This window comes from Phoenix dactylifera, chromosome 1, assembly GCF_009389715.1.
Source record: "Phoenix dactylifera cultivar Barhee BC4 chromosome 1, palm_55x_up_171113_PBpolish2nd_filt_p, whole genome shotgun sequence".
NCBI lineage: Eukaryota > Viridiplantae > Streptophyta > Magnoliopsida > Arecales > Arecaceae > Phoenix > Phoenix dactylifera.
In genome coordinates, this window is record NC_052392.1 from 37,646,277 (window position 1) to 37,660,158 (window position 13,882).

Sequence of the window (13,882 nt, forward strand, 5' to 3'; positions counted from 1 at the left end):
CAAGTATTTAACAACTTTATAAGTTGCGTATATGTTCCAAAGATAGGAAAAAAAGGGGATTTTTTTATTAATCCCGGTCCTATTTTGCATCCTAATATCTTTCCAAAACAAGATTAAATAACCCTAATGAGAGAGAGACAAATACTTAATTAAGACTAATATAGAAGAATATGGTATTAATGCGGGGCGCCTACCGGAGCAGACGGATCACGCAATCCCCGCCCCACATCCGGCGGGACTCTAATTTTACCGTTCCAACAAATAAGAGCCGTCAACGACGCGTATGTAATGAGCTGACGGCGAGTTCATGGGAGATGAACGTCCCGGAGAGACCATGGCTTCTCAGGAAGCCATGGCTTGGCGTCACGAGGCCATCATGGGTTATGATACTGATAGCCATCACCCTTCTGGGACTATCATGGCTCCAGATGAGTCCGACGAGGCCGGCGGGCGTCGCAACCCCGCCGGTCTCCGAAGACGCCGGTACCGGGCCGGTAGACCACCCGAGCAGCAGCTGCTCGGGCTTCTACCGGCCCGGCCGGTCGAGGAGGACGACTTTCTCGATAGAGCAATTCGGCGGGGTGGGGGACGGAACGACGTCGAACACCGACGCGTTCCGCAGGGCCGTGGAGCACCTGAAGGCCTTGGGCGATAAGGGCGGGTCGCAGCTGACCGTGCCCCGGGGAAGGTGGCTCACCGGCAGCTTCAACCTGACGAGCAACTTCACCCTCTACTTGGAGGAGGGTGCAATCATCTTGGGATCACAGGTACTCGTATTCATGGAATCTTGATTCAATAACTTTGCTTTAGATTTGTTGTTCTTTTTATGTTTGGATCACTGCTTATATTAAAAATATTACAAGTAAAACTGGTAGGATTAACCATAGTCAGAGAAAACTTGAGAGAAATAACTGGGGGAGGAGAAATTGCTGTTGTTTATGTTTCATATCCTGGCCAACTTTTTCTTCCTTGTGATGTTCATAACTGTATTTTATTTAACATTTGCTTCCTGTTTTTTTTTCTTTTTTTTTTAATTCAGAATTTCAGCAGTGAGTAAAATGTTTAAGGTTTCTCTGGAAAAAATTGTTTCATGTTCTTTAAGAACTTCTCTTTTATTAAGTTTAGGCAATCGTTTCTGAATTCAAATTTTCTTCTCTGCTGAATCAATCCCAAATGGCAAACATATAACTGTGGTTGGATGAGTTAGATATCTGTTTTTTGGGTTGTGTTTTTGACCTGCTGTCCTAATTTGACCTTGGTGAGGGATGCCCCACTTTGCTGCTCTGTTTCTTGCTGTTTTTATTTTTCTTTTTGGGTGCTCGTCTTCGGGTTGGAACCAACTTCTAGCATTTCATTAGCTTAATGAAATAATTTCCTTTCTCTATCTTTTGTTTTTAGAAAAAAAATGGCTGGATGGGCTTGTCTGCAATATAAAAAAATATATTAGAAGAGGAATATTTAGAGAGGTAGAAGAACTGCCAATTGCGTGACCAAAGAAAGATATATTTTAAAGGTAGCATCTTAGAAAAACTTATAATCTAAGAGATGATGTGAGAGTTCAGATTTCTAGAACATTGATATTTTTAAGACTCAATCATCTAGGTTGACCAAATCATTTATCAATTAATACATCATATAACTTGAATAATTATATATTTCTTGTGGAACTTGTGTGTGTGTGTATATATATATATATCAAGAAATAATTATATATTGTTGTAGTTAGCTAAATCTTGGAATTTTTTACTAAATGGGTTGGATCGGGGTGTGCAGGATCCAAATGAGTGGCCTCTGATAGAGCCATTGCCATCCTATGGGCGTGGAAGAGAAAGGTTAGGAGCACGCCACATTAGCCTCATTCATGGAGATGGCCTTAGCGATGTTGTTATCATGGGTATGCTTACTTCTACCATAACCTACCCTCAACCATCTTCTCAGTCTCTCTTACATCCACACCTCAATGATGTTTGCATAAGATTAGTTTAATAAAGCACACAGAACTTCTGTCTTTTATTTAGTGGCAAGTGTTAGATTTTATTGATAAACTTTTAATTAATTCATTATATGCTTATCCCTACAAATTAAAATACATTTGGCTTAATCATAGTGAGAAGATGTTATTAAATAGGCTTTTGATAGCTTCCAATTTGAAGCTTAAATTTCCCAAAGATTTGCTTCTGATAAACTAAATATTCTCTTTTGTGTCACAAATATCGTCACATAGAATTCCCTTTTTTTTTGTACAGAGTCAAACTCTAGCATTGTTGTTCTTAATTCCAAGAGGTTTCATATTTCTTGAACTATTTATTTGATATGTGAGCTTTTCATTCTGGCGGTCAGTCAGCAAACCATGAACTACTCTGTTTTCCATGTCTTCTTTGGCCATTCGTTCTTGCAATCTGGAGGACCCAACTCTGAATCCTTCTTATAATCAGCATACGCCTGAGTCTCCTCTTCTTTCCCTATCCAAAAGCTCCTTTGGTCATCCTTTTTCTTCTTTAGACATCCTTTGTCAAACGACCAAAAGCTTTTGTCTACTCATACAGCCTTTCTTATTGTCCAACCATACTTCCATTATCTCCACCAATTGTCAAATATAAAATTTATTTGATGAGAATCTGAAATAAGCACGCCGAAGAAGTTTTTCTACATTTATTTGCTATTTTTTTCTGCATTTAAATTGGTCGCAAGCCAAAGTTCAGTGAACTCAATTTCCCATCCGCAAGTACATTTTGCTTCTGAAATCAAGATAGTTTTAGGATAAGGTAGCCTCCCGGGGAGCTTTGGAATGTGACACCCATTTTTCTTGTAGTCTCAAAGTTTGCAACCGGGAATAAAAACAGACCAGGACGTAAAATTCAAAATTTGTTAAGAAAACTTAATATGTTACTGAAGGTCATCATCAAATCTTGAATGATCTCAAATCTTTGGTCCAAGCAAACAGACCTCAGGATTCTCATTCTGCAATGTATAGCGTCACTGATCGGAATGTAAGTTGAAGTTGGTCAGTAGAATTGGTTCAAGCATTTATCTTCCTGGCCCATGCTATTCTTGATTTGCTGAACTTTTGCTTGTAATTGCCTGTTGATTGCTTAGGCAATCGGATATCATGTAAATTGTGTCTGTTTCTTCCCCTTCAATAAATTTAGGTGGCATTTCCTGCCTCTCCTTTTCATTCAAAGAGAAAAAAACTTAATATATTACCATAACCCAAGAATAATGTATAAGTTGAAAGGTTTAGCAAACTGATTTTAGGATATGAGTAAGAACTTTAAATTATTGATGCATCTCTCTCAAGGAAAAAACATTGATACATCTATATATATTCGTAACAGCACGCAAAAGTGAAATAGCAATGGCAATGTTGGATAATATAAACAGCTGATCAATATATTTCATAGTTAGTTTATGAGATGTTGATCAAGTTTGGAATTAACTGTTTCAAAATAGTTGGATGTTTTGTAAAGCTCAGGAATCATTCAGGCACTAAATTTTTTTAAGTCTGCCAACCTAAACATTTCACCACTGGACAACTTCCACAAGAGCAAACTTCATGGTTTTGAAGTTTTAAAAATAGCAGGTCATGAACAAGTAACTTTACTAGGCAGAGATGAAACAATAATCAGAAAAAAAGGGAAGAGCAAACCTTTATTTTCTTTAATCCTTAAAGAAGAGTTTCGGTACGTATATAGACTGTGGTTTACAAACAGATTCCCTTAAAGCTAGCGTTGGATCAAGGATTTTCTACTGGAGCATAACTAATTGATTCAAACAAGATGGGTGCCAGGTTTTGTGGCATCAATTACACCCTGCACTATCACCTTTTGCTCATGAGGACAGAAAAAAAAAAGAACAAGGGACCACCAGCTATGCTGAAGGCTGCAAATTGATTGCAGGACACAATGGGAGCATTGATGGACGAGGGAGGATGTGGTGGGAGCAGTGGTGGAATAGAACTCTGAAACACACAAGGGGACACCTTTTAGAGCTTGTGAATTCACACAACATCCTCATATCCAACCTCACCTTCATCAACTCTCCATTTTGGACAATCCATCCAGTCTATTGCAGGTAAGTCTACCTGTAACTACTGCTCATTTGATTACCTAATTTCTTCTATTTTCATTGGGAACTAATAGAGATGTCCTCTGTTCCTCTGCAGCAATGTGGTGGTAAAAAATGTAACCATACTGGCACCTCTCAATGCTCCAAATACTGATGGTATTGATCCAGGTTTGTACTCAGTAACTCTTTACTTTGTTCGGTCAGTAACGTCAGTTCATTGGAAGCAAAACTTCAATATATATTTTTTGCATATAGTGAATGTGCTCATCATTCTAATCTCAGAAAAAAAGTTTCATCCTTTTTGCTTGTTCATCTCTCTCTCCCTATTTTTTTTGGACATTCGAGTTATGCTTCTCATAAAGGACAACCGTTTGGATTTGATTTAAAAATTCATATGGTTCTTAAATCATGAAAAAAAGGAATCTGTAACTTGAGTAGAACTTTTGCATGCCATGATTTTTTCCCCCACCCTTTCCTTACCTTCCCTATCTAGCAATCTTTTTTTCTTAAACAATCCCATTTTTTTAATTTTATATGAAGGCTTATAAACATTACGTTTCGAAGTACATTATCTAAGCATATTCTTAGAGAGCACTCAGGGAATTTTAGCAGACTGCAATACCATAAGCAGTGGTTTTCTTATCTGGAGTATAAATCTGTAGGCCATAGCAACAAGGACCACTGGTGTTTCAGTAATCTTTGTGAAAGACTGCAACTGCTTTTGGTTATCTGCTCTTTAATGCAAATACTTTGAAACTGGAACAATTTAGATTAGGAGGGAACAGCAAGTTGCTAAAAATCTAGAATTAAAGTAGGGATATGGTATTCACTGATCCTAAAATGAATTGATACCTTGCAAACTTTCATCTGACATGCCATATTAATCTTAAACAAATCTACAGACTCAAGCTCAAATGTGTGCATTGAAGACTGTTACATTGAGAGCGGGGATGACCTGGTTGCCGTAAAGAGTGGCTGGGACCAGTATGGGATCGCCATGGCCCATCCTAGCTCAAACATTGTTGTTCGCAGGGTCTCCGGCACAACTCCTACTTGCTCAGGGATTGGATTTGGAAGTGAAATGTCTGGTGGGATATCCAATGTCTTGGTGGAAGACCTGCATGTCTGGAATTCAGCAGCTGCAGTGAGACTGAAGACTGACAGAGGGAGGGGAGGATACATTTCCAACATCACAATTGCTAATGTGGCCATGGAAAGGGTTAAAATTCCCATAAGATTCAGCAGAGGCTCTAATGATCATGCTGATGAAGGTTATGACCCAAAGGCCCTTCCTAGGATTAATGGTGTTTATATTAAAAATGTCGTCGGCATCGACGTAGGAAAGGCACCGATTTTGGAAGGGATGGAGGGAACAATATATGAAAAGATATGCTTCAGAAATGTTAGCTTAGGGAGGATAAGCCCTGAGGCCAGATGGCACTGCGAATTTGTTGCTGGAGAAGCTTATGATGTGTCCCCAATGCCGTGCCGAGAGCTTAAGAACAATGGTTCTTCATCTTGGTGCAGAAACTCCTAGGCTATGTAGACAGGAATCAAGCTTTTCAGCCTCAACTCTGGTTCATAGATGACGAGGTGGAATGGTCAACAACAAACTTGAAGTGTTAGTCCAAAAAGAGTGGTATCTTGGAGATTGGTTTGTTGTTTCTTTGTTTGTATTTTATTTTATTTAGAAGGTTGGATCAGATACAAACTATAGAGTGACAGATAGGATTTTGAAGATGCATGTTCCATTTATTTGTACTAATTACTAACGAGAATGATATAGGTTTTGTGATTCTTTTAGCTAGGGAGTTCATTCTTCAGTTGTTTTTTTTTAAAGCAATAGTAGAAGAGACTGGAAGTTCCTTTTTGTTGAAGAAAAAGATATATGTTCAACATCCACGTTGTTTACTCAAGGACCATGTTTTTAGCAGCCTTCACCATACCTAGTAGTGATCCACGTGTGAAATGCCCATGCCTGATTCTTGGAATGTGCTAAAGCAGGCCAATCTCGACCGACCAACACACATGCCCAAATTCCTGAGCGACATGCACTCGTCTTCTCCTATACAATCTACTCTTCGGGGGACTTTCAAGTAAGTACTCTGTTGCCATGATAAACTACTAAGAACCTCCTCTGTTCTCTGAATGTCGTCCTGATTTAGGCATCGGAGGGTTTTCTATTGAATACATTTCAACAAGAGAACTTCTTCATCTTTGCCATTTCAAGTTGGAGCTTGGTCACATATCAGGACCCTACACACAACCTTCCGCTCTCAATCGTAGTCTCACACGATCCAAATAGCCTATCATCGAGCCCTCCAGCATCTCTTCTGCTTGGCACTTAGGTCAAGCTGGTCCTCAGCGGCAACAACTCTCTTTGGCTTTTCCTTTGCACAAATTTCCGCAGGATTAAATTTATGGAAGACTTCTTCAGGAGGAAGATATGAGAGTTCCCTCCAACCTCACTTGTGTGCGATCTGTTTTCTAACGCTGCTGACATAAATACTTCGACTTTTTCAGGTGCGGTCACCTTTTACAAAATGTCGAACATATGGTGATGTTACTAGAGAATATTCTAAAGAAGCACCCGTAAGACAATGTCTATTCCTCTGTCTGGAAGATAACATGTAAACTTCATAGAGGCAATGCTAAGGATGCCAAAAGATGGAAGCTTGTAAGAGAAATCACACTCACGAGTTTGAAAATAACCGCTGTGATGCAGATGAAATGTGACATGCCCATTAGTAGGTGCGATATCCCAGTCATTTGAAATGGTTTCTAGTTTGCAAGGCGTAAATAAGCAAAGTATGGTTGGCAATGGATAAAAAGCCCAGATAAACTATCATTTACCGAACCAGGATCCTCTATATTGCAGCTTTGGCACTGCAAAATTCTGTACCATCATGGATGGCTACTACATCATCCATCTTGGAGATAAACGATTCTCCTTCATCGCTGCAACGCACCGTGTATTGCTCAAACAGTGGAATGAATGAGAGCAGTCCGTCTCCGAGATGGATGATATAGAAGCTTTCCACGACAGTACAGAACTTTGCGGTGCAAAAGTTGCACTACAGAGGTTCCGAACTCATTATTCATCTAATTTCCAATTAAAGAGGCATCAGCATTAGCGATTGAGAACAAACACCTGAAAATATTTATATGGTGCTCTTGAAATGACATATTTTCAGAATTTTGTTAGTGGTTTCTCCTATATCCTAGATGATGATGTTGGAATTTGTCATTGAAACTTCTAGTAGAGTCTAGCTGTCGATGTTACCAAATTGTGATTAACTGATCTCTTCATTGTTTTGACTGGTCCAAGTTGATGGGTAAGGTAAGTTTTTCTTCTAAACGTCAACCATGACAAGCTCTAAGCTACAAAAATTAGGATATAAATTTTCTAGTGGTTGAATAAAACATCTATCAACAAGGTTATCCAAGGTCCTTTCTTGGAGTGTAAGAACCAGACTTATCGGCAAATCCTCTTAAAAGTTGTGGCTACGATTGGCCTAAAGATTTCTAGATAAAAGTTGACAGTGATCCTACAATATACGGTACGATACGGTATGCTCTGTATCGTCCGATTTGGGCCGGTATAGTGTACCTTGCATGATCTACTTTCTTAATTCGATAATGAAAAGGATATTTTATTAACTATGTTCTTGAGAATTTAAGGGTGGCACTGTTTAACTTGTTCAACCCGTTTAACTTGATTCAACCTGTTTCAGGCCGGCTTGTATTATTTGTTTAATAAAAAAGGTCAAGTTCAGGTCTAGATTTTTAATCTGTTTAATAAACAAGTTGGATTTTGGTTGACATATTTTTGTCCTATCATATATTCGATCTGATCCCTATCTGGTCCTACCCGACCTGAAGGCCATGATTGAGTTGCTATTCTTTATATTAGCTTGTATGTGATAGTTTAACGACGTTTGCTAAAGTTAGAACCATAATGGGGTCATATTTTGAATGGACAGAAAATAAAGGGACTTAACATTAGACTACTAAAAGAGTAAATACAATGAGATGGGAAAACATCCCCTTACCGGTACCTGACATGTTCAATCAATTGGACAAACAAAGCTGGTTTTATTGGAAAATTACGCATCCATTAAACGAACATTATCATTCTTAAATCTCTCTTAATTGATCATATTAGGAACATACAATTGCTTAGAATATAGCCAACTAAAATATGTTTAATCAAAGCTATTAAGAAGGGCACTCTAATCCATCGTAAGGCACTCCAAGAAATTCTGACTTACAACAGGATGCGTCCTTAAAACAACAAACTTTCCTACGTAGCCCTGAATCATTTTCTAGGAGCCCTTGCACATAGTTTTCGGTGCTATAGCCATGCATGGTCTCTTATTCAGCACCTTCCTTGCTAGCCATTCAAAGATCTGAAAGTAACAAGCACATAGTTCTCGGATTTCACTTGCCGGCACTCTAACCTACCATCTTTTTAAATAAATCGAAACAAGGAATTTAAATTAAAACAAAAAGAAAAACAAATTGAACAAGGGCTTCCTTGCATTAAATAACCAGCATTAGTTACACTAAATCAACAAGACAACCACCATGCACCATGGTGGTTCCTCTCAGATACACTAGAGGTTTTGGAATTCATGAGGCGATACCCACACCTAAGAAGTCTATGAATGGAACATCCTTGTAGCTCGGCGAGTCATCTTCCTGTTCTTGCTCATCATTAGCTCTAATATTCACCAACCGAATCATATTATCCCCGACTCTAATTATTTCAGACTCATTTGGATCCTTTCCTGCACAACCATCGTTCCCAGAGGTGAATCCGCCGGGGTAGTAAACAAATGGCTTCTTGTTGGCCTGTCCTAGTGCACTGAAATTCTGATTGGCGCCATACATGGAAGTGCAGTGGCGTGAGAAAAGACGCTGGTTGGTCGAGTGAAAGCTCTCAAGAATCTTGAAGCCATGTCTCTGATTATAGTAATCCATTCTCTTCGCACCAGAATTATCACGTAGTGATGATGATTTGGTTGATCCAGAGAAGGCCCTCGAAGGTGATAACCCAAAGATCCTATCTTTTGTTGGGGGCCTCGAGTTACTCTCTCCTTGATGTCCAGTGCTGGTGTTGGTGCAATCATCAAGAAGGGGACTTTGAAAGTATCTCTTGCTAATGATCCTGGACCGTTCTCTTTGTCTTCGAGCCATGATCACATGCCAGTGGTTCTTCACAGCATTGTCAGTCCTACCAGGGAAGAGCCGTGCCATGAGCGCCCACTTGTTGCCATGAACCTGGTGGGCCGCGAGGAGCCTTTGTTCCTCTTCTTCTGTGAATGGTCTTTTGTTGATCCTAGGGTCAAGTTGGTTAAACCACCTCAATCTACAGCTCTTTCCTACAAATAGATTGGACAAATATAAGAACACGTTTCTTAAGAACTAAGATGCACAAAAACTAGAAGTTTCATCCTTAAGAGTCTAATGACTAGACCTTTCACATGCCTTATCTTGTACTTCACCATAAGATTACTTGGCTTTAGTGCACTTTTCCAATATTCACTTGTGATGATGGAACTAAGGATCAAAAGAAACTTGGAATCAAATAATGGGAAATATTGGAATGTTTTTTTTTTATAGCTCAAGTTCTTATTAGTACCTGATCTTCCTTGAAGCTTCTCAGCGATCGAGCTCCAATTGTGAGGTCCGTACTCCTCGACAAGCTGTCGTAGCTTCTCATCCTCACCGGGCCTCCAATGACCTCGGGTGCACCCCTCGGAGTCATCGGCTCCTCCGGCGACCGCCGGTGACTCCATGATTAGCAAAGCTCCTCTTTGTTTAAATTGCCTTGCATGAAGGTATCATGGGTGAAACGCTATGATATCGAAATAAGAGTTGGAAGAAAGAGGGGATGAGAGGAAGAGGAGAGGAAGGCATAAGTAGGAGGGAAGGGGTGATGGATTGGTCTGGGGTTTTGATGGCAAGTCACTTTAGTTGGCTTTGCACGATAAGAGAAGTGCTATTTCATGTGGTTTTCCCTTCGTGTATAGCATCTCAATACGGCTTGCGTGTTTTGATATTGGCTCATCTCTCACTCTCAAATCCGACCTATCCTCACAATTTTCTTAAGGATATTTCTCTTAACTTCCTCCTTCATTCTCAAATCTCACCTATCCTCATAACTTTCTTCACAATATTTCTTTCAACTTCCTTGGCAATCTCTCTCTCTCTCTCTCTCTCTCTCTCTCTCTCTCTCTCTCTCTCTCTTTCTAGATATATATTCCAAATATTTTTTGAGCAACCCAAAGAATGGAAAAAATCAATCCTTTATTTTATTAACTCTTGAAAGTAATAGATCCTTATATAATTTAGTCATTCCTGACCATGAAATTAATTTGAGAACTAGGATGGGAGAAAACCTAGTAGAAATTGGGTGAGAGACTCGGTTCAGGCATTGGTGCTAATATATAACTTTATCAATTGTACTAGTTCGAACCTCCCCTTATTTACGTGTGATCACAAATAGATTGATATTTTATTAATAATTATTTGTAAATAAATAATATTTTTAGTGTGCACTTATTCCTGCTCCTCTTTACTCGTTTTTTTTAGGTTTACGGACCACATCTTTTGCTTGTAAGCATATATATATATATATATATATATATATATATATATATATAGACACATATAATGTGTGTGTGCGCACGCTTTTTTTGAAATTTCAATAAATTGTAGCTTCTTCCAGACTTTTTGTGAGTATCTTTTTACGTCAAGTTTTTTGTATATTTTCAAATATGCAAATCAATTTTTCTTAAAAACAGTTAAATGGGTTTGCTAACATGGCCTTGTATGTTCTAAAGAAAGAGAAAAAAGAGAAAAAAGAAAAAAACAGTTAGACCATGCACATAAGTTTTATTAACTATACAGGTTGGTAGTTGAATTTTTGGTCACAAGACCTAATTTGATGGATCATCTCTATTTGTGCAAAGGATACGTTTGTGAAACCTCTACGTTGGTTTTTTGTCCAAAAGCACTAAAACTCTCACTTGATCTCATCCAAAAAGATTAGTTGGAAGATATTATTTGAATTTCTTGATCCTGTATAAGTACCCAAAATTTACCCAACAAATAACTGATGTAGGACTGAACACATGCTTGCACGAATCCTCATAGTTATATTAATGTAATAGATGGTGTTGGATGCAAAAATGGATGATTACTCCTAGAACTTAAGCAAATGTATTGAATAATAGGTATTACTATTCTTTTTTTTTGTTAGGCACTTATGGCTTTTCTGATTTAAATTATATGTTAGTGCTATATCAAATGAATTCTAAAATTCCTGTTGATCTAATTTAGTGAAAGCATCTTATTTCTCAAAAAAAAATACAAAGATTACATGCATCTTTAAATTTACTTGTGCTTTAGTTTTGTGCAATTTAGTTTATGTTTTGTAGGTAAAGTGCTGATTTCCTTCATTTTCCTTTTTGCCTTAGGGAGAATAAGGGCAGGGCTGGGTGGGTTATTTGAGAGGGAAAAGAAGGAAGTGTCCATTTATTAGTTACAGGTTTCTTTTTTCTCTCTTAAACAAAACATATAGTTTCACATTAGCAAACTATTAACAGAGAATTGTTAGTTTAGCAAACTACAGTGCGATGAACAAATGCAGTCACTAAAAAGTCGAAGCATTTATCCAACTGTGGTTTTTATTGTTACATATGAAATTACAAATGAGCTAAGATAATTAGTTGGGATCTTTGAGGGAGAAGTCTTAGATTTGTTAGATTTGTGATGTTACAGATGAGATTTCTTAATTGGATTCTCTTTTCCTTGCACCATCTTCTAACCATTCAATGCAAGGTTAGAAAAGTTGAACACCGTTTGAATCTGCATCAGGAAAATCTAGGTAGACCGTCTTTGTTTACCTCCATATACAGATAACCAGTCTGATTTTAGATGATAGAGATATGTTTCTGAGGTCTATACCTTACTGATGGAGATGTTACATCCTATGTAATCATACTCTTCTGCACATTTCTTTTACATGCACGTCTACATGGAATAGTCATACCCCAACTGCTTTTTGATTTTTAGTTTATTTTCCTTCGTCAAGCAATGCTTGGTGATCATAGCGATGAGATCGATCCGTTGGTCTATAAATCAGCATACAATTATATGATGACATCTTGCTTGACCTTCAATGTGCAACATTAGTTAGTTGTATAGATGGTGAAGTATAAGCTAATAGAACCATTTAATTTGTTTGAGAAAAAAAAAACAAGGGTCAAAAAAAGCTGGTTGCTATAGATGGCATCTTGTGTTCTTCAAAAAAAATTAAAAATAAAAAAAAAGAAGTTATATATCTTGCGTACGTAACAATCACCAATTAATCACATCTTTATAATAACTTTTAGCAATTCGTTCATACAGTAATAAAAACATTGGAAGTTTAATCAGGTCTAGAAAAAATTGTACCACCTTTTGAATTTTTCCAAATGAACCAAAGGCAAAAGGACCAAAACACGAAGAAACAACAAGGAGATCAAAGATTGTCCATCAAGGAACCATCAGCCTATGGCTAAAACACGAAAAAACAACAAAAAACATGTCTAACCATATAATGCACATCATACCCAATCATAGTTCTCACCTTCTTCCAAAATGGTATGCTATGATGTGAGAGAATTAATCAACATCCAACAAATCAAGTTGCATAGATAATAAATTCATGTGCATGAATGCAAGTTATTATGTACATATATGTTCTCGCGAAAGAAAAAGAAAGAAGAATACGAAGTAATTCTAGATAGGTATGGGCCTGTTCAATGAACCGTTTTGCTAAAAAAGAGAAAGTACTCTATGAATCTCCTTGGTAACGGGACATGTAGGCTTTATATCTTTTCTTGATGGCTCTAGCTAGTGAACTCTATATATACCTTGTTTGTTGTTTTTTCAAGAATTAGAGATATATATTGTTGAACAATTTTGGAGATTAATACAACAAAGATGGCATGCTTTCTAATTAAAATGAGAGTAACAAAACGTAGTGGTGCTTGTGGGATGATGGGAAGCACATTAGACTTTATCAACAACAATGATCATGAAGTTAATTTAATCTTTGATTGCCTAAAAATTAAGAGAAAATTAATTCTCAAATAATACAGCGGCAGTTGGATTCGTTTGTTGTACATGGTTTTCTTCCATTTCATCAATCACATGTTTGGTGCACTTGCATATATATATATATATATATATATATATATATATGACATAAACTGTGTATATGATCGATGTATTATGCATCGTGGCATATAGATTACATTAATTATGTTGTTACGATTGCACGAGTGTATGATGGACACAAAGATAATCTTGATGAAAAATGATGTTCCTTCTTTCCTCTCCTTGATTACTTCTACATTTGTTTGTATGCGCGAGGGCTCGAGAGCACCTTACATTAAGATTTGCTAAGGAGTGAAGATTAGTTTTAATCTAATAACATTTACTAAGATCTGCCAAGGATTGCACACTAGTTTTAAGCTTACAACATGTCTACTCTTTCTATTCGTACTGTCGGCAAAAAATTGAACTAGTGGTCTTTTGTGGGGCCTTGTTCCACCAAACTACATCCCATAATATGAAACCTTATAGTTTTGTCCTAATTAAGGATTCAATTAAATAAAAGTTTGCACAAGAATTCTCTCTGCAAGCATTCCCAGACGAACATATAAGACAACTGCTGGCAACCTTCTCCTTGTCTTTACTCCAACTTCTGATAAAATTCATTTACATGGGAAACATACCTTTCTTATTAGACAACTCTCTCTCT

General features: G+C 37.6%; 2 protein-coding genes across 2 annotated transcripts; one reads left to right on the forward strand and one right to left on the reverse strand.

Moving 5' to 3' along the window:
- Window positions 1-222: 222 nt before the first annotated feature.
- Window positions 223-5,948, forward strand: LOC103722206 (probable polygalacturonase). Its single transcript, XM_008812681.4, has 5 exons — window positions 223-767; window positions 1,774-1,894; window positions 3,897-4,071; window positions 4,163-4,233; window positions 4,968-5,948. The coding sequence occupies exons 1-5, from the start codon at window positions 315-317 to the stop codon at window positions 5,600-5,602; spliced, it is 1,455 nt and encodes a 484-aa protein (XP_008810903.4). The 5' UTR covers window positions 223-314; the 3' UTR covers window positions 5,603-5,948.
- A 2,638-nt stretch (window positions 5,949-8,586) lies between these two features.
- LOC103722204 (transcription factor MYB54-like) lies at window positions 8,587-10,015 on the reverse strand. The gene is made up of 2 exons (XM_008812680.4): window positions 9,710-10,015; window positions 8,587-9,449 (listed from the first exon to the last, which is right to left on the reverse strand). The coding sequence occupies exons 1-2, from the start codon at window positions 9,864-9,866 to the stop codon at window positions 8,698-8,700; spliced, it is 909 nt and encodes a 302-aa protein (XP_008810902.2). The 5' UTR covers window positions 9,867-10,015; the 3' UTR covers window positions 8,587-8,697.
- Between the last annotated feature and the right edge of the window lie 3,867 nt (window positions 10,016-13,882).

Coding starts and splice junctions, on each gene's coding strand:
- LOC103722206 (XM_008812681.4), top strand. CDS start 315: ATGAACGTCCCGGAGAGACCATGGCTTCTCAGGAAGCCATGGCTTGGC. Junction 768..1,773: donor CAATCATCTTGGGATCACAG/GTACTCGTATTC, acceptor CGGGGTGTGCAG/GATCCAAATGAGTGGCCTCT. Junction 4,072..4,162: donor ATCCATCCAGTCTATTGCAG/GTAAGTCTACCT, acceptor GTTCCTCTGCAG/CAATGTGGTGGTAAAAAATG.
- LOC103722204 (XM_008812680.4), bottom strand. CDS start 9,866: ATGGAGTCACCGGCGGTCGCCGGAGGAGCCGATGACTCCGAGGGGTGC. Junction 9,450..9,709: donor GAAGCTTCAAGGAAGATCAG/GTACTAATAAGA, acceptor ATCTATTTGTAG/GAAAGAGCTGTAGATTGAGG.